We start from the raw sequence: 20,832 nt of genomic DNA on the forward strand, positions 1-20,832 counted from the left end.
CAAAAAAATTTCCCCCCCAGCTAAATGTGTCATTGCAGAGCAGAACATCCCCACCCCATTCCAACAAATAGATTCCCTAAAATAATGCAAATGACAATTCCCCCACACTGCCTGAATTTGTTCAAAGCCTTTCCAACTAGGAACAATCTGAAGTAAAGCACCAGAGAATAAAAAAACATTCTGTGATAGAAGAAACATATGCTTGAAATCTAGAGAGCACGTTAATTGTGGTTAATATGTGAATCAAATTAGGAATGTAAACAACACTAACACTCACAGCCTATGCAGTGACTTCCTATTTTCATTTTTACAGCTTTGGCATTAATAGCCAACAATTGCTTACAGTTGCCAAAGGCTTCTCCTGCACTTCCAGCAGAGGTTACTGGATACTAATGGAGAGCAAATGTTTCTAACCCAGAATGTGCAGTGCCTTCATCTTGAATAAAATAAATAAAGCACCTGAGGACAACAAGGAGAAAACTGCAAATTTTGATACAATATAATACAATAAAATACAATTTATACCACTTTGAACTGGTTGATGTAGGACATGAGGAGGAGAGGCAGAAGTTTACTGCGAATCCCTTCAGGATGCCTTTGGGATGGACAGTTTATGCACAAACAGCTGTAATTGTCCAGTGATTGATGCAGTTCTGATCCACAGAACCCAGAATCTCCTGTGGGCTCAGGATCTGACCCTAAAGCCCAAAGGAATTCAGCCCAGGATGGTTTTCCCAAAGCCACAGCCACTGGCACAGGGGAGAGCACCTTTCCTCCCATGATTTTTCCAGGAAAAAACCCTCTTCCACAGATTTTGCAACAGATACCACTTGAATTTTTAAGGGTGATAGCCACACATACATAATATTCTCATCTGTAGGACATGTCTGTAGCTGCAATGAGAAAAAGGGGAAATGAATGATAAACAGCACATGGTGTTTGTGTGGATTTCTTATCCTAAATTCCAAGCTGGATTAAATACAGGAGAGCTCTGCTAACTCCACCTCGTGTCACTGTGTGGAATTTGGGATCATATTGACTATTCCCATGGCACAGGCACCTGATGGAAACAGCCCAAGCAAATATGTTAGACATTTTATTAATACAGACCAAAAATCAGCCAAACTCCAAACACCCCGCTATGAAACTGGGAGCAGGAACTACAGGTGGTAAAAATAACACACAGACCTGCCAAAACCATGGGATAAGAATGAGATAAGCTCAATGATCACCCTGGCAAGTGATAATCACAGACATTTCAGCATCCTCAGACAGCTGATGGACTGGCCACAGGCTCAGGTGTAATAATAATTTGTAGTAATTTGTATTAAAGAAAAACACTTGGGTTCAACTGGGATTAGACAAATATTGTGTGAGGTTCTGTGCAAGCAAGCAGGGGACAAAAGCTCTTCTCAGGAGAGCATCCTCCTAAATTACAGTATTTGTATTATTATCATCATCACAAGAAATTGAAATTATGAACAGAATTCCCAGCACAGCATCTCTGAACTCAGAGCAGCAGCAGCTTCTCAGGGCTGCTGGTGGAATCAGTCTGTGGACAAAGGCAGTGCTAGCAACAGCTAAGATGCAGGAAAAATTGATAGATGGTGATTTTTCTAAAATAAATCATCGTTTGATAGAGTTGTTGCATTAATTCAAAAGATAAAAAAATAAACTCTCGGCATGGAAATAAACACAGAGCTTTCAATGAACCTAATAACATGAAAGTAATGAGTTTGGAAAACAGATGTGGGAAAAGGCAAGGGAAGGCTACAATACACTCCACACAATCTGGGAAGGAATGATAAAAAAATTTACAAGCTGTTTTGAGTCCTGAATAAAAGGGGTAATCAAGGCAGGCTGGGCTGTGAGCGGGACGGGCACAGCATCCTGCAGCAGAGACTAAGCAGAACACCTCACCCTCCTGGACTGGATGCCCAGGCTTCCCTGTGCTGCTGCAACTCCAATTCCTGCCTAATTCCTGCTTTTGCAGTCCATAACTCACAGCACTTACTGTAAAGCCTTGGCACCCACTCTTTCCCCCTTGTTTGTTTGATCTTTGACTTTCTGCTGGGGCAGAAACTGCTCGACAAGCGGTGGGGCGGGAGGGGAAACTGTGAGAAAACCAGAAATCGACCCAAAATGCAATGTAACATGCTGAAGAAAGATACTCCACTGCAAGAGAAAGCACCCCCAGAGATTATTTCCACGCTGCCCAGTTGCTAATCATGATTTATGAAAACATGTAGGCAAGAGTGCCGTGGGTTCACGGAGGACGTTCCTCTGCACAGAGCGCTTCTCAAAATGGCACTGTGAGAAAACTCCCCTCTGCAGTTGTTTTACTTTTGCCTCTGAAAAGCTTTCAAATTGAACTGCTAAAGTTCAGCCAGCATCTAATTTTAACCGTGAGTTCCAGGAGAGAGTAAAGCTGGTGGGAAGATTACAGAGTTCCTTGAAGCTCTGACCTACAACAGGAAGAGAGTTGTCAGCCTTCATGTCTCTCACTCTAAATCCCAAGGGAAACAACACTGGCAGAATGTTTTATAACACGTTCCCACTGTAAAATTTCTGTATTTGAGAAATATGATGCTTGCTCACTCCTTCTCCTAGACCTTTGGTGTGTCAGTAAAAACAGATGACCTTAAATGAGTAATTTTAGTTTTGCCTTTACACCGCAGTTCGGGTACTCAGGGTTCACAGGGCTCTGTTTACAAAATCAGAGAGAACTGATACTACACAAGAGCAACACATGCACCCACACCTTTAAAATATTAGTGAGGAGCTGGCAGCTTGTAGCACTGTAATAAGGCCCTTTTTCTGCCTGCTCAGGTTAACTCTATTCTCAAGAAATACCCCCACGGAAGGCTGCAATCTGGGATTTTCATAAGGAAGGCTGAAAGGCTTCTGTCAAAGGGCCAAAAAGCAGCATCTGCAAAAGAGCTCAGGAAAGAGAAATTAAAAATAAAATAATTGGATTATGATCTCTCAGCTAATGAAATCAGATCTACTGGTTTTCTCCGAGTCAGGGGTTTTAGACAATGCACAGTGGCACAAGCCTGGACCCTTCCCCATTGCTCCAGCTGCCCAAAGGATCACCACTTCAGGTGCTGCACAGCATCAGGAAGCAAAGCAGGAGTACAGCAAAGAAACTGAAAACATTTTTATCCTGATGGTAATGAAGGTGTGGTGACAAATAACCAGGAACTGGGCAGGATATGAATAATAAATACGGGAAAACTGCTATTCCAGGAGTAGGTCTTGGAGTACACGGACAGCTGAAGGAATCCAGTCACCCTGCAGCAGCTTAAAAACCACTTTTTCCCTGTTCCTTCCCATTCCTCACGTTTTCAGTGGCTGGGAATGATGCCCTGAGAGCTGAGGGGAAGCAGGGGAACCCCAGAGCCCTGAGCAATCCCACATTCCCTGGCTCCTGACACGGCACTCGGGATCTGAGCGGGGCTGGGTGGAGCAGAGACAGGAGCAGCTCCTGAACTTTCTCCTCTCCTCCATTCCTGCAGATAATGAAATCCAGAAGCACCATTCTGGGACACAGTTGTTAAAGACCTCATGTTGTCTGCTGCTGACTCTCAATTGAGACATCTCTTAGTCGGGGATGATGATTTTTGCGCTCATGAATAATTAGTTTTGCTGGTTTTAAGGGGGGGGGAAGCGTATCTTTTAATCAGAATCTAAATGAAAAAATGCTAAAAGCTATCCCCCAACATCTGCCAGCAGAGCATAGATTTAGAAATAAAAATCAAGAGGTATAGACTCATCTCAGGGAATTATGTGTTCAAATCCTCATTTATGGAGATGAGAATGGAAGTGTTAACATTCTGAGTCTTCTGCTGCATATCTGAGGCTTCAGGGTGGATAATGAGACACTGTCTGAAACCAAGAACAAGCTGAAGTTCCTCTCTCACATGCCCACATTCAATTTTGTGTATGATTACTCAGTTCTGAGTAGCAGCAATTCATTAGATTTTCCCATCAAACCAATGAGTTGCTAATGTACATCATCTTACAAATACCCAGGGATTCTTCCAAGGAAAGGCAGGAGTTAAAAGGAACCCAAGCACTGAATGGAGCCATGCAATTTATCCCCCTCATTTCTCTATAAAACAATTTCTGAGGTGAACTTAGTGGCTGTGAAAAGCAGATTTTTCTAACCAACTTTTCTAAGGGCAGAAGAGTGGTTTGAGAGGCCTGAAAACAAATGATCAGCATTTACTTACACAGGGAAATGAAGCAACAACTCTCATGAAGAACTGATTGGAGAGCAATTGTGCTCCCTTTGCATTTAATATAAAATACACCACTGCAGCATTGCAGAAAAATGAAGTTTTTCTGTTGTATTATTCTCCTTAACACGGTGCTGGCTGCCAGGGAAAAAGGAGGAAACGTGGAGAGCAGAGTTACTGAAGAAGGACACCGTGTGCTAGGTCAGCAGTCTGTCCCATTCTGACCTTTCCCAATAGAGAACAGCAATGAAAAAGTCCCCAGGAGTGAGAGAAGTCACAAAATCATGAACTAAACAAACTGCAGGCCAATGCTGTTCTCCCCCATTCCTGGGATTACAAAAACCAGGAAGACAGTGTGTGGAGGAAACTCTTTGGGATGAGAATGAGAATTTGTAGGATTATGTGGAGAGGTTCTTGCAGTGGATAAACCACGCTGAGGGCAGGAGAGGAGCTCAGGCACCTCCACACCTTCCACTACCCCTGGTTGCTCCAGAGGGATAATTCACACAGCAGGATCTGCACCAGAGATGTGGGAAGTTGTGGGTTCATTATCATGTGACCAGGTTTGAATGACTTTTTACAGCTGAACATCAAGACAGGCTCACAATTGGGAGAGCAAAAAGCAGGGCTTGCTTCCAGTGATGGCTGCAAGGCTCCAGCCTGGCCTTGGACACTTCCAGAGGCAGCCACAGCTTCTGTGGGCACCCTGTGCCAGAACCTCCAGGAGCAATTCCTTCTGTAAATCTCATCAAAATCCTCCTTCCTTCACCTCAAGGCCATTCCCCCTTGTCCTGTCACTGCCTGCCCCATTTAACAGAGATCTTGGGACAATGTCCTGGCGCTCCTCCACTCCTGCAGTGACAGGAACAGCTGGCACAGGCCTGGGCAAGGCAGAGGATGAGGGTGAGGACGAGGAGGAGGAGGAGGATGAGGGTGAGGATGAGAATGAGGATGAGAATGAGGAGGAGGATGAGGATGAGGAGGAGGATGAGGAGGAGGATGAAGGTGAGGATGAGGGTGAGAATGAGGATGAGAATGAGGGTGAGAATGAGGATGAGGGTGAGGATGAGGGTGAGGATGAGGAGGAGGATGAGGGTGAGAATGAGGATGAGAATGAGGGTGAGGATGATGAGGAGGAGCGGTGGGACGAGGGCCCTCGGCAGCGGGACCGAGGCACCGCTCCATTCCCAGGCCTGTTCTATTTATCCATTTCTATTTTAATAAGCTGCCTCCCTCCCCCTGGAGCCCTGGGTTATGTGAAAATGCTGGTGCCAAGGGTGGGGGCGTGGTGGGGCTCCTGCCTGGCCGGGCCCTGCTCCTGACGTACTGTGTGGTCAAGGAGCCGGGACTGGGGGGCCTGAACGAGGGCCAAGCCTTGCACTTCAGCTTCCTGACCTGGCAGCCATTCAGAGAGACCCTGCTAAGTGCTATTTCCTAAATACACCAGCTTTTCATAACAATCTTACCACATTGCTTTCCTTTACAAGCTCTCTTAAAAGAGAACTGGACTCCTTCTGGTTAATCTACACAGACTGCATTTGGAAGCCATCAGAAACTGAACTGTAAACAAAACGTTATTAATGTGTTGTAATCTGCCCTCAATGTTCCAGATGAAAAGAAAATGTTTTATAGTTTTGGAGTATACATTTTAATTGCCTTTTAAGAGTGCATATACTTTTAGTGCTCTCTGTTATAAAATTGCAGTATCTGTTTCTTGATAACTGTTGAATGATCTCAGCTATTTTTATTAGGTTTTCTCCCCCACCCTGGTCCCTTTCCTCAAGCTACCACCACTGGAAGGCTTTTCCAGACCGTTCCTGATACTAGGCTGGCAAAAAGTTCCATGCCTAAGATAAACTCCATTATAAACAACTCCTTTACAACATCCCCTTGCTATAAAAACACTCGGATCTAGAAAATTAGTTCTTTAAATGAACTTAGGATCCAGTTACTTTCAGTAAAAGTCTGAACTAAATAAGGGCTAAACTGAATTTTCCACACTTTTGGCTCTTTCACGCTTGGTTTGCTCTTGTGCCTTGGTGGAAGAGCTTGGCTTGGGAGGAGATACAGGAATTCAGGCCTGGAGATGTCACAGCTGTCCCCAGAGCCAGCAGAAGGTGCCTGGCAGTGTCCCAGCCCCATCAGATGAGGGCTGGTTCATGGTGAGCTCCTGCCTGAGCTGTAAACCCCAAATTCCTCCCAAAGCAATTCCCCCCTGGAAGCGCTGAGCAGAGTTCAGGAGGTTTTGTTTTGCTGTCTCCCCTCGAAGCAGACTCTGCCTTGTACAATAAAGGCTTTCAGTGCTCCTGGGATAAATGGGAAAGGGATCACAAAGTTACCTGGCAGGCTTTCCAGGTATCTCCTTACTAGAAAAGTACTTGGTAAAATAAATAGAAATCCAGGGTCATAAAACGAACCGTGGCGTTTGCTGTTCATTAAGCTGCAGTTTCAGAAGGTGAAGGGAACCCTTCAAATCTTCCATTTCAGGAAATATCAGGCATCTGGACATCACTGTTCCCCTGTTTGTACCAACAAATGTGCTAGGAAAAAAAGGCTCAGCTATCCAGTTTTAGCTGTGCACTCCTTAAATCCCAAATCCTGCTCTCCTGGTATCTGGCTCCTGCACACCTCCACTATTAGATTCTTTTCAGGGTAATTAACTTTCTCAACAGCCCAAACTTCACCTCCAGCTCCTCCTGTGATGTCTCTAACACTTCTCTATTACCTTTTTGACTTGCAAGATACTATTACTTGATGCAACACAGGCCAGGGTATTTTGCAGTGGGAACTGCATCCAGTGCCTGGAGAACAACCACTTTTCAATGTTTTCCTCTTATTCAATTAAAGTATTTGAAGTGGCAAAGCCCCTCTCTCACACTGGATTGGGATTCACATCATGCAGGGGAACTGCAGTTTATTGTCGCTCTTTTAAGTTCTTTTTATCTTCAAAATTATCAGTGCCTGTAATTTATTTTTTTTTTAATGTTGTTTTTAAAAACATTTTTCAGTATGCAGATGTGCTTGTGAAGATTAATGGACTGGGAACACTGAAATCTTGTATTAATCAACTTCAAGGGAAGGCAACTGCTGAGTAAAATTTTCCACAGTGCAGCAAGCACACAGGAGTTTATCCAGAGAGCTCCTTGTCTTGGAGGAGCCTTCAGTGAGCTCTGCACTGAGACCAGCCTTGGGTGACTCTTCCTGAATGATCCCCTGAGCACTGCCCAAGCCACACTGTGGGGAACCCTGTCCAGTGTTTATCACAGCCCCTGGTATCAGAAATAGCTGGTTGGTTCCATGTGCCAGTTAATCTTTGGGCTCTGTGATGGGAACCATCCCTCCCTGGAGGATGATGTGCAACAGCACACCGACCTCAGGCCGAGGGGTGCAGAGCCACGAGAAACCCCAGGAATCAGCAAAGTTCTCCTCAAGGTGATATTCCAGCCCAACCTGGCAGAGAGAGGCTCATCCCAGAGGGGAACAGAGCTGGGGAACAGAGCTGGAGCTCCAGGAGAGGCTGAGGGAGCTGGGGAGGCTCAGCCTGGAGAAAAGGATGCTCAGGGGGAACCTTCTCCCTCTACAGCTCAGGGTAAGGAGGTTTGGGACAAGGTGGGGCTCATCTCCCAGGGAACAAGCAATGGGATGAGAGGAAATGGCCTCAAGCTGCACCAGGACAGGATTAGGCTGGATATTTGGGAAAATTCCTTCACTCTATGGGCTGTCCAGCCTTGGCACAGCTGCCCATGGCAGAGGTGAATTCCCCATCCCTGGAGGGATTTAAATGCCTTGTGGAGTGGCACTTGGGGACATGGGTTAGTGGTGGCCTTGGCAGTGCTGGGGAACACTTGGACTCCACAATCTTAAGAGGTATTTTCCAATTTAAATTATTCTGTGGCTCTAAATGCCTGAAATATAGATTATATGGAGCTAAATCTGCTTTCTGCAGGAGGATAATGACAAGAACCCAACCCCAAACCAGGGACTGAGGGCAGTGTGCGTGCACACATTTCATTAAAGGATAGGTTAATTACCCCAATTTCATTACTAATTGGATCAGTTTAAACCTGCTGCATTGGAAGTCTCTTGGCAGACACAAACATCCCCATAATTACAAAAACAACTGGTTTCTCCACTCATGTAATTCTGCCAATTAAGTAATTCCTCCACATGTAAAGCAAACCCAACCAAAGCCATTTGGGTAGTTTTGACTCATTCTTAGCAATGTGCTGCTTCCCAGTGCTGATGCCTACAAAATCCAAAATTCCTCATGGCAATCTTTTCCAGGGGCAGATCCATTCCTGATGGGTGAAAGGATTCAATGGAATTTGTCAAAGTGATGGGAAAACAAGTGCTGTGAGAAGGAAAACCCACCTAAGCTTTCAAGCACAGCTTTTGGTAGAAATCTTTGAGGTTTTGGAAGGTTTGATCCCAGTTTGAGGGATACCACCACCCTTGCTTTGAGCCTTTCTCCCTGGGATTATTACAGAGCAAAGCTTTCCTGCAGCAGCACAAGGCTCCAAATAGTTTGGGATTTGCCAAAACCAGAGAGAGTTGGATATCTCACAAGAAAAGCTGGGTTTTACTGATCATGTTAAATAGTTTGTCAAGGCAGACTGTGGTGAGTGATAAAGCTGCTGGCCTGGGATCAGTTCTCCTCTCACCAGCAGGTACTGCTCAGGTCAGCTGAAATTATTAAATCAACAGAAATTACTATAAGGAATGAATGTGAGTAAATTGTTTCTGATTCTATGAAAACAAAAGGCAAAACCAATTCTGTTTTTTCATTTCAGTTTCCTAAACGAAATAGAAATTCTATAGTTCTTTACAAAATTAAAAACCACAAATAAATCTCTGTTTTTCATGATTGACATTTGCTATTTAAAGCCCAGGGACATCCAGAGTAATTATTTCCAAGGACTGTGCTCCTGACAAGTTGCCTGTTAATACTGATTGAACAGTTCCTATAGGCAGCAGGAGTCCTCAAATGTTTCCTTCTAGAAAGAAATTGCAGAGCTTGATATGAAACCAAGAAAGCCACAAAAATGATATTTAACTGCTCCTTGTATTACACAGTTTTATCTCTAGGGAGTTTCTGCCATCACATCTCTAATAGGAGATTTCATGTGAAGTTCTGGAAGTCCAATAATGTCCCAGTACCAATACATTAACAGAGATCAGAATTAAGAGTCTCCCTTCCCCTACATATAATAATAGTGAATGTTCATCTGCTGAAAAAAGCAGATAAATTAAAAACCACTGCAGTTTGTAAAAGAGCACTGCTTGGGAAATAACCTTTGGAGGCACTGGAAAAACTCAGAGTTCAATCAACTTTATTTCCAGTACAAAAGCAATTAGATTTTTCCCATCAGAAATCAGATGAAGTAGTAAATTAGGATTTGCCGGTGATGGGAATTCTTTACTTGTGGCATAAATAGAATTTCCTTATTATTATTTTCAGCTATGGCCATCTGTCTAAACCTCCATTCCAAGCACAATTTGTGAGAAAAAAGCTGCATTACAGAGTTATCATGGATATCTACATTTAATTTGAGTTTTCTTCCTCCTTTTAAAGCAGAAGTTACTTTAATTAAGCTTTAAACAACAAACAATCAACCCAAAAGAACCAACAGATTTGGCTGCTCTTCCATTCACCTAAAACAGACTGTACTGTGAAATCTGATTTAAATAACTCCCAAAACATTTGCATCCCTGCTACCCTCAGAAGGATACAATATTTTTGTGTGTTCCACCACCAGTCCTGAGAACTCAAAACACAGATAAAAATGGAAATTTTGAACTATTTTTTGTGTTTGCACGGAAAATATTTTATATCAAATAATTAAGAATAAATAAGTTCAGAATAATTTTGCTTGTTACAATGCATCTGGAGCATCAAGAGTGGCTCCTGTAGCAACAATTCCAGTGAGGAAACAGTTCAAAATCTTTTCTTTCTGTTTCCTAACACAGTGGGCATTTTAAACATGACTCATGCACAATAAGAAATACTTTTCTTTCCCTGCCTGGTGAAATTTTACTGAGGACCCTTCTCACTCTTGACTCCTTCACCATGAACTTTCTTCTTTTTTCCTCTGTGATTTAATCTGAATTGGTTGAAGGTTAAAGTGAATATTAATTCACAGCAAGTCCATGAAATAAAAAAGGGTGAGAACTGTAATTCCAAGAGAGCTCTGGAATGGCACTCAACTCCTGCCCTGCTTCCCCTCCTTGCCTCCCTCACTGATCCAGGAATTCATCTTCCAAACAGAGGAGAGAGAAACAGGAGATGAATTAAGGCCAGAGGAGGGAGAAAGAGGAGATGAATTAAGGCCAGAGGAGGGAGAAAGAGGAGATGAATTAAGGCCAGAAGAGAGAGAAAGAGGAGATGAATTAAGGCCACAGATGAGAGAAATCAGGACTGGGAATAATTTCTGAATACAATATTGGCTATCAAAAATCCAAGATCGTTTCTTAATTAGCATTACAGGAAATATTTGAAGAGCAAAGCTGCTGGACTGAACCTGTGTCCTGCACATAGAGCTCGTTGCTGACATTTATCCATAGATCACTTCTGTTGATTCCTCCTTGGCAGCTGGGAGAATATTCCAACTGTCTGAACACAGTCTGAGACTCCCTCTGTCAACAGCTCTGTGATCAATCCCAACCTGCCCAATGGGTCCCTTTCCTATTTAAATCCAAGGATATTTCCTTGATGGATACACAGGGATACACTGGGTCCCCTCAGTCATCTCACTGTGGCTTGAGATGAGCCTGTTCAACACAGACAAAAAGCAAGGAGAACAGATGGAATAAATAGAGGATTTATTTTAGCCAGAAAGCAAATGCTGGTGCTTGAAATGAAATACTGGCATGGAAAAGACTCATGGGGGTCTCCCTGCTGCTCCTCAGTGCTGGCTGAGAACTGAGCAGAGAGCAAAGCACTGGGGAACACAGCAAGAACCAAATTCCTCCCCCAAAGTGGGAGAAGATGCTCTTGATGGCCTCCCAGGCACACAGCAGGAAACCTCAAAAATATCCAAATATTTGCCCTCAGACCGCAGGTTTGGGTTCCTCATCCTGCAGGGTCTCCAACAAAAAGTCAGGAGTTTTATGGAAAGTGGCCCAAAGTTGCCCAAAGTCCTGGTTCCAGGGGGAGAAGTTCTCCCTTGAGCCATGAGCATGGAAAATGCTGAGTGATGGATCCAGAGCTCTGCTCATTCCCAGGAGCCCACGGTGCCCAAATCCCCCCTTCTAAAGCAGCCACCACTGGGAAGGTCACGTTGTAAAGTCACTCCATTAAAACAGTAATTAAAGAGTAAACATTAACCAGCAATTTTTCCTTAGGTCTTTCTTACTTCCAGTTGGTATCATTCCTCCCAGACCGAGCTGTACCTTATGGATCTGCACGTTTATCTTGATGAAAAATCTTTAACTGCTCGGTTTTCAAGGCAAGAAAAGCCACGTCCATCCATTCAGAGAAACCCTGCTCCTGCTCTCCCAGCTCCCACAGCATCTTGCCTGCAGCAATCACATGTTATCCATATTATTTGTCACTGACAAAAGTACACTGGGACATGGTAAAACTGCCACGAGAAAGGAAATTAACTTCTCCACACTTTAATGAATGGGAATTTTTATTCTGTGCAAAGAAGACCAAAGCTAAAACTCCTGGTAAATTATCCAGCAGGTGGGCTCTTGCAAACACTCAGGATAGTCTTGACTGCTTGAATTTCAATCCTTATTCCTCACAGAGGTTTTCAGGAAATGCAAACAACAAACACTTGTTTAAAAAAGAAGATAGAGCGATGCACAGAGCTCCATCAGGGAAAGCTGTCAACTGGCCCCACTCCATGGGAATTAATGCAAAGGCACTGATTTGTTCTAGGCTAATGATAAGGGCTCTCAGTTTAATTTTAGGAGAAGAACTTTCATTTTCTGACTGGCAAGCAGAGCTATTTATTACACAACCAGAAAGCCAAAGTTCAGCTTTGCAAGTGACTAATCAAAGCCAAGCCCTCTCTGTAGGAAAGGAGGGAAAACAAGTATGGAATGGTCAACAGCAGTTTGCTAAAATGAAACCCAACTTCTGCCTCTCACCCCCTGCCTCCTGCCCAGCCTGGAGCAGCTCCATGAGGATTTGAAGCCAGTATTGAAGCCAGTTTTCCAGAGGGATGAAAATCACAGCAATTCCAGGGATTGCCCAGATCCTTCAAGGACACAAACCTTTTTCACAGCAACGGGAAAACACAAAAAAGAAGAGAAATTCAAATAAAACCACAGCAATGCTGTCAAAAAGACAACAGGAAGACAAGGGAATTCAAGAACAAGTTGCTGCTGGTATTCTTCTTCCTGATCTCAGAGGAATCCTGGAGGAAAATGAACATCCAGTCCAAGTGCCACAGCATCCACCCGAGTGCTGGATGGACACACAAATGTTTATCCCATTTCCTGCCCTGCACTTTTGTGTCTGAGCACTAACTGTAATATTTGGCACTTAGTCCTCTGTGTTCAAAGAGTTAAGCTATGTCCTATAAAGATAAAAATCTCCACTTTTATTACTTTGTACAGCTCCTACCAAACGAGGATCCAGCTGTAATTGTAACATTCCAAGCTCTGGAGGTGCCAAGTTTTACTAACTATAATTTAACTGGTCCAGCTGATGCAGTCCAAATTCTTGTTTGGATAATCAGCTTTTGTTTAAATATGGACTTTAAAAAAAAAAAATAGAAAAAAGAAAGAAAGCCCAGGCCAGCATTAGCCTCCAGGCATGTCATGTGAGCTGATTACCCTGCAGCAGTAGCAGACACTCATGCACAAGAGGAGGATTATTTTGCCAGAATTACTGTTACGGTAACACAGAATCAGAGCTTCTCTCCCCCCAGCCCCCACCCTTTTTCTTTTCTTTCTTTTTATTTTTTTTTTTTCCTCCTCCCTCCACAATTCACAAGTCTTCTTTCCAAGTTCAAATGAAGTTTAAAGGTGAAAAGGGCAAGAAAGTTTCATGACTGGCTGTTGAAAGAGGGAGAAATAACCAGGGTCTCCAAGTTTGCGTTTACTAAAAGCTCAACAATTTTGTATTTTGCTGCAATTCATAACTGCACAAATCCCTTTTGTTGGGTCTGTTTGGACTGAAATTAAACACTTGTTAATAATTTATAACTTAATATCATTAGAAAATAATAATAACTGTCAAGTGACTATATTCAATACATAAAGCAAGTTGAGTGGCTCGTTAGATTATTTGTCAAAGCAACAATTTCTATATATTTTAGCTTATTTCTACTGGGAAGAGCGGTTAAAGAGCCACCCAGCTTGCTTGGAAATCATTTCTCCACCAGCTGGGAGCAATTCCCAAATTGCTGCACCTCAGCCACATCCAAGTGATGCTGGCTGACTTTAAAAGCTCTCCAGCCTGACTCCAGGAGGTGCTGGAGGAGGGATGGCCAAAGCCCTTTGCTGCTCCCTGACCAAAACTGCATCCCACACTGCTCATGCTCTGCTCTAAATTTGACAATGGAAGTGAAACAGTGGCCAACAAACCAGCTGTCAAAATGAGGCATTTAAGAAGAGAAAATTCTTAATTCTAGTTGTTGGTCAGGGACCTGAGCTGCAAAGGGCCAGGCACAAAGCTGGTGTTGCCTTTCCCAGCTGAGTGCAAGCACAAGAAATACTTCTGTATGTGTGTGTGTGAGGAATTCTGGGGAGAAAACTCACTTGTAAAATGTCACAGGCTGTGGTTCTTCTTGGGAAGCCACAAGTGTGGCTTTTTGGAAAAATAGATAGAAACAGAGAAACCCAGAATTATTTGGGTTGGAAGGGACCTTAAAGCTCATCCAGTTCCACCCCTGCCATGGCAGGGACACCTTCCCCTGTCCCAGGCTGCTCCCAGCTCCATCCAGCCTGGCCTGGGACACCTCCAGGGATCCAGGGACAGCCCCAGCTGCTCTGGGTAATCTGTGCCAGGGCCAAGAATTCCTTCCCATATCCCATCCAACCCCACGCTCTTCTGGTTTGACATCAAAGCTCCTCAGACATCTGACCTGTTTTATCACTTTTCTCTCCATGTGAGCACCTGTGGCAATTTTATTTTCGTTGCATATTAATCTGTGAAGTTGAAAACATCAAATTTAAGTATACTAAGCAAGGAAGTCAGAAATTCAGATTAAAAAACTAATCAGAGCCAGTCTGTCCCATCCTGAGCTCGTGAAAACTGATTTAAGTCAGTGGTGCCAGGAGAACTGACATCAGTCAGGGGTCTGCTCTTGTTTCCATCTATTTATCTGAGATCATTTCTAATATACTTACTGAATAAGTCTTCTCCTTTTATTCCTTTCAAACTCCTTCTCTTGATTTTGTCTCTTCTGTCCCCTTTGCCTGCAGACTGAAAATTGAAGGCACACATCCAGAGAGAGTCATCTCCTCCCACCTTTTCCACTCTCAGCTCTTCCCTTCCCCAGCCTGCCCTGTTTTCTTCCCAAGATCTCTTGTATTTCTAATATTCCTCAATTTCTTATATTCCTGAAATATTCCAAGGAAGCAGAGAAAGGCTCCAAACACTGCAGGTTATTTACAGCACAACAGTTCTCAAAATATTATTTAATTTACCTTGAAGCTGAGGAGCTGCCCAATGTCCTCATGTACAAACCACACAAGTAAGAAAGGCAAGAAGAGAAATGATATTTTATTGAATTTATTTTTAAAGTCTCCCATGCTTCTCCCAGAAATCAAATGGTGCCTACAGAGGAACCCAAAGATGCCACTGTGGTTAGTGCCAGTAGGTCTTTAGAGGTTGTAATGAACCTTTTTAATTCTTCAATTTTTAGTTAAATGTGAAAGGTTCCCTTTTTTATTTTTTTTTTTAAGTAATGCTCTAAAACACATGGGAAAAATATAGGAATTGATAAAATTGATCTATAACATATTTTTACTTGGGAAAGGATTACAAGGTTGAATCTTAACATTATATGCTTAAAACCATTTCTTGTTCCTCTGCCTTTATAGTTCCAAAAAAAACGTACATTTTGGAGACAAAGGCCTTTATCCTCTTAAGTGCTGTGGATTTCATGCCAATCTCCCAATATAAAGCAGACTTCAGACTTAGACCCAAGAGAAATGGTCTCGGAAAGATTAGATTTTCCACCACAAAATAAAAGCCTTGTGTGGGGAAGCACAGCAGCTCCAACACCTCCTTCCTCCACACAACTTGTCTGACAGGGACAAACACCCCCAGCCCATCCCATGTCTCCTCCTCCAAATGGAATTGGTTGGATCATTCCTCTGCTCTTGTGCCAGCCAGTTTTTCCATGTGTAAAATGTCCAGAATTGTCACATATCTCTAAAAATCAGGTTTGTTTCTAGGTTTTTTTTCTGTTTTTCTAGGTTTTTTTCCTTATTCTGTATCATTTTGCAATACAGAGTAAGTTTGCTCTTAGTGTACAAAGTGAATTCTCACTGGTGATGGAAAATAGACAAACTCAGTGTAAGGGGCACTCAAAGAACATAATGATAAAAAATTCTTTTAAATCAGCAAGATATTTTTAAGAGTTGCCCATCAAAGGTGTGCACCTCTAACAGGAACAGTATATTACATGAAATTAATGATGCCAAGTATCTGGTAGTTCAATAAATACAAGAGGAAACTTTCTTCAACTACTCAAGAGGTAGAAAGGCATTTTATCAATCATCCCCCTATTAGAAAACACAGATTTTTCAGGCTATTTCAAACCCCATTGCCAGTAATAAAGCAGGACAAGCAAGGAAAATAGAGAAATAGAGATTCAATACAATGTAGCTCCTGAGGATTAAATTTTAACACCACCAAAGCCACACAGAAAAGAATAAATTCAAGAACCAGAAGATTAAAACTGCATTTTGGGATTGGTGAGCTGCAGATGGAAACTTTCTTTGAGAACACACAGTTTAAATTCTAGTTAGGATATTCTGTGATTAAATGCCCCTCCAATTTTTGAGTACATCACTTTTTTTCCTACTGGCTACTGTGATACAAAAGACATCTCCTGAAAACATAGAACTAGTAAAAAAAAAAAAGAAAAATGCAAGTAAAAGCTATTTAGGTTTCCAGCAAAGACATCAAAGCAAACCAGCTAATGGACATCCAGGGTAGTCAAATCACTGCTGCAAAATCCATTAGTTACTAAAAGTTCTGGAGGGCTCAGTTTTTACAGTAAAACCTGTAAAAACTCAGTATCCAGTTTCTCTGTTGGGACACTGAGGTGTGAAGATCCAAACGATGCTGGAACTGAACTTGTATATTTGAACCTTTTGAACTCCAGCTGCCCTTCATAAATTACTTTACCACCAGCTTTAACACGTTCCTAACTCACCGTGCAAGAAAAGGGAGGAATCATTAAAAACCCTGGAAATGGAACTGAACTTTCTAACACTTCCAATGGAATTTGTCTTGGTTCAAAAGACAAGCACCTATGGCAGGACTGGGGGGAGGAGGAAAAGCTTCCAGCTAGAGCAGTGAAATAACATCTGTGCTATGAAAACAGAGTGGCCAGTCCCCAAAGCCAGCCCCAAAGCCAGTGGAAGTGCATGGAAATGGCCCCATACAGGAGCAGGCAGTTGCTCCTTTCCATCTGGAAACGCTGTCAGATGCAAACAAATTCCACCAAATTCCCCACTGCTGCAAGAATTTGGTTTTGTACTTGGGAATGGGATGTGCTGCCCTGGACAGACACGATTTTGGGGTGCAGAGTGTCCCCACCACACCCCATGCACAGAGGGACAGATATTCACCCTTCCCCTGAGGGAAGCTCGAATATTTAGAGTTTAGAAACTAATCCAACTCCAAGACAACAGCAGTAATGATTCTTAATTAATATTAAGGTGAATTAAACTGCAGGACAGCATCTCAGGAGCTCAAACACAACATTTCCCACTTTCCATGGGAAATGAGGAAAAGGAGCAGGTCCCTCATTATCTTTTAGACCCTCAGTGTGCTTATAGAGCATCAGTCACTGGGAAGTCAGGGGAAAACTGAGGATTCAAGTCCAGAAGAGCGGAAAGGCTGGTTCCCAACCAGGACAGCACATTATCCTGGAACCAAAGCAGATATTCCTTTCTCCTACCCCTTCCCTGCCTGCTCAGCATCCCAAGCAGCAGCACAGAACCCAAACCTCCACAGGAACCCTTCAGCCCCAGTCCTGCTTGCAGAAGGATTTTTGGGGTCAGGAAAGTCACCAATTTTTCTTTCCATCTGAGATTTGTCATTTACAAATGAGGAAGCTGCCCATCTTAGAGGAATGTGTTTTCAATGGGTCACCTAATATAAAAATACTGCTTTTCTCTTTGGATTATGATGTTATCACATTATATCTGGACACTGCATTTCACTTTCTCTTTAAAATGATCTTGCTAAGCAGCAAAGGGACACAGCAGCTCCCATTTACAGGTCACCTCAGGTCTCCTGAACAAACTATGCCCCAGGGTTTTAGTGAAACTCAGGAATTCCAAAAGCAAAGCACATTGCCCTTAGCACACAAAATGCTTCTGATTCGCAGAATGACACAAATGTACAAGAAAAAAAAAAAGGATGTCTGATTATTTTTTGTAATGGATGGCTTTTAGATGGGCAGAACACACTTAGGCATTTCTTAAAGCCCCAAACCACGGGTGATTTCCAACAAAGGCCTTGTGTGAAGTGCTGCTTGCTTATCACAAAGACTTGGAAAAAGAATTTTCAGGGGTTGAACTCTGAGTTTTAACCCTGGACAAAGAATCAGAAGCTGCACAAGTGTGTGCTCCTTGGTCCCGTGGTGCTGCCACACTGCTGATCTTGAACCCTTCAGATTGATACATTTCTGTGAAATTATTTGACATTTCAAATGAAAATAAATAAAAAAAATAAATGACAACTTTCTGAGTAAAGTCCATGGCACAGTTTGCCTGTTTAAGGAATAAGATACGCAAAATCTTATTAAATGTGTGTTTGCAATTTATGAAATTACCACCTCCATTAATTACTCCTAATGAAACATTACAATGGCCCATGTGAACAGTCCAATTCAGATGAATAACACAGATGTTTAAAAAAATCCAATCAGTAAATCTCACGTAATTTAACCTGTTTTACTTCCCACTTGCATGAAGGAAAACTTGTGGCTTCTCCTTCCCTCTCCCCCAGCACAGACTGGTTTTCTTTCCCTGGCTTGGAAACGAGCCACGGATCATTTACAGACTTCTGAGCTTTGCTGGGGCACTTTCTGAGGATCCCTTTGGAAAATGGTACCACATTTCAAACCAGAGGGACGCAGGTAGAGCCTTGAAAAAACAGGCCAGCAGCCAGAGTAGTCATCAGTAATTTTTGTTTAAATGTATTAACAACATAATTTAGAGCGTTCACATCGTCCAAGCACCGTGCACAGGGATCTGCAGTCATTACATCTCATCAGCCAGAAAGGACCCACATTTCTGACATTAAACAAACAGTACAAAAGGCCCCAAACCCAAATCACAGCAATAACCCCCTCTGCCAAAGCCAATCCCACAGAATTCAGGAAGCAGAGGTACATCCGAGCTCTTATCCCTGGGAGCTCCGTGGTTTGGGACTCCCAAGCAGCGTCAGTAGGTAAATGCCCAGGCTGATCTCCTCTAAGAGAGGTTTCATCTGCTGGGGGGCATTACAAAATAGCAGAGATCAGTCCTGCCTGATGCAAACGTTAAGTCATAAGAATAACATTACATAATGTACAACAAAATGTTAATTTACAGACTCAAATCAAGGCTGGGACGTGCTGCAACGCAGCAGCCCCACGACGAGAGGGCACAAATGAACCAGAGAGCTCTCAAAAAAACCATTTTTGGTTTATGTATTTGTTGATAACCTTACAGACAAGGAAAACCATGCTGCTGGGGAAGTACTAAATCACACCAAAAGAGCTAAGGTTTTAGATGAAACAAGAAGCTGATTACACATGCACTGAGTATACCAGTCACTAAGCGTTTCTGGATTGCAGGGATAAGATACTCTCTTTGCTTATTACTGCCTCCTTGATCCAAAGAGATTTAAGCAACTGGTTTCAATTAGATGTTTTTAAGCTAGTAAAACTACATCCATAAAGACATATTTATAGAACAACTTAAAACGAGAAGAATTAAAACGACTGCAAAACTGATGAATTCCATTCCCCCACCAGCCCTCCCCCGGCCCCGAATCATTTACTGACCATTAACGAGCAAAAAGCACTGCAATTTTAAGAATTAATCCAGTGTTGCAAAATTAAATCAGATACACTAGGAGGGATAATGACAAACTGGTGGCTCCAGCGTTGTCAGTTTGCGGGTGATACAAGTTCAAGTCGTCTGTGCTAGTGGCCACTCTGTTGGAACAAACATGAACATAAAAGGGAACATTAAAAGTGCAGCAGCACCAACTGAATCAATTCTGTTGCTGAGGATGCAGGTTCAGAAGTGGCACAGGGTAAATATTGCATTTTAGAAAGGAGCTGCCTTTTTTACATGGAAATAAAGGAAGAGGCAGCAATGGAAGTAAATGAGAGGGAAAGGATCCTCATTTCCCTCTAAATTCCAGAGCACAAGAGCCTGGCAGTGTGGCTTTGCCACACATGACTGCTTTCAGCCCCAGGAACCCATGAGGAATATTCTGAGAGCTCCAGGAACAAAACTGAGCTTTGATAGTTTTCATCCAACAGCTGCTTAAACAAAATTTGCCTAAAACGCTTGGCAGCATGTGACTGGAAATATCTGCAGGATGAGCTGTCCCATCCCTGGCACTGGAGAACACAGAGCCATGGCAGAGGTTTGGGATGGTCACAGCCACAAGCAGGGACACCCTCACCTCTGCCAAAGGCATCACTGATCACTGACATCTCTGTTTTATACCTGACTGGCCCATGCTGCAGACAAAATAACTGGGAAGGAAAGCCCCACTCCAGTCCTGCCTCCTCCTGCTGCTAAATCCATCTGAAGAAGCTCAAGGCAGCCTAAATTTTATCTTCCCTAAACTTCCCTACAAGCTCAATTTGTTCCTACCTAAGCACATCGTCATGAAAACACTTAAAAGCACATTAAGGGTGAAGTGACTTGGAGATTCAAATCCATCACTCAAACATACATATTTTATACATTTAATACCCTTCAGAATCAGGCCATAAATACAAATGGATGTGAAGCATGACCCAGAGTCTCAATCTGTCACTGTGGCCTTGGCCTGGCCACCAGGGGTGATGGGGGCTGTGCCCTGGACCTGGCAATCTCAGGGAAGCACAAGACACTTTCTATTTTCCCTGGGTTTTTTTAAATTTGCAGTTTACATTTGCTCCAGGTGCTGAAGAAGCACAGGCAAGATAAGGAAATTTTAGCCATTTTTTTGGGTGATGGAACCCCCAGTTAAACACAGGGTCTATTTTTGAGGGAATTCCTCAACCCTGAAGCAAGGAAATGCCCTTTGGCTGTGCAGCACCTTGCCTGTCCCCAGACAGGTGGAATAAAAACTTATTTGGGAATTAAGGAGACGGGGAGGATTCAAGTATTGACATAACCTGTTCAATTACAGGCTGGGTTCTGTTCCATGATGTTCAAGAAACATCTGCAGTGATGAATTCCTCCC

At 43.0% G+C, this 20,832-nt stretch overlaps 1 protein-coding gene across 11 annotated transcripts in view; it reads right to left on the reverse strand.

Annotated features, from left to right (window-relative positions):
- The window catches only part of BCAS3 (BCAS3 microtubule associated cell migration factor), a 300,061-nt gene that overhangs the window by 80,472 nt on the left and 198,757 nt on the right, over positions 1-20,832 (reverse strand). Inside the window, exon 24 of one of the 11 annotated variants that reach the window (XM_033518903.1) lies at positions 18,552-19,582. The exons of the other annotated variants lie outside the window; for them this stretch is intronic. Within the exon in view, the coding sequence (XP_033374794.1) occupies positions 19,557-19,582 (26 nt within the window). The 3' untranslated portion in view covers positions 18,552-19,556. Of the gene's footprint in view, positions 1-18,551; positions 19,583-20,832 lie in introns of those variants that run through there. 11 annotated transcript variants of the gene reach the window in all.

Source organism: Parus major, chromosome 19 (assembly GCF_001522545.3).
Source record: "Parus major isolate Abel chromosome 19, Parus_major1.1, whole genome shotgun sequence".
NCBI classification, from domain to species: Eukaryota; Metazoa; Chordata; class Aves; order Passeriformes; family Paridae; genus Parus; species Parus major.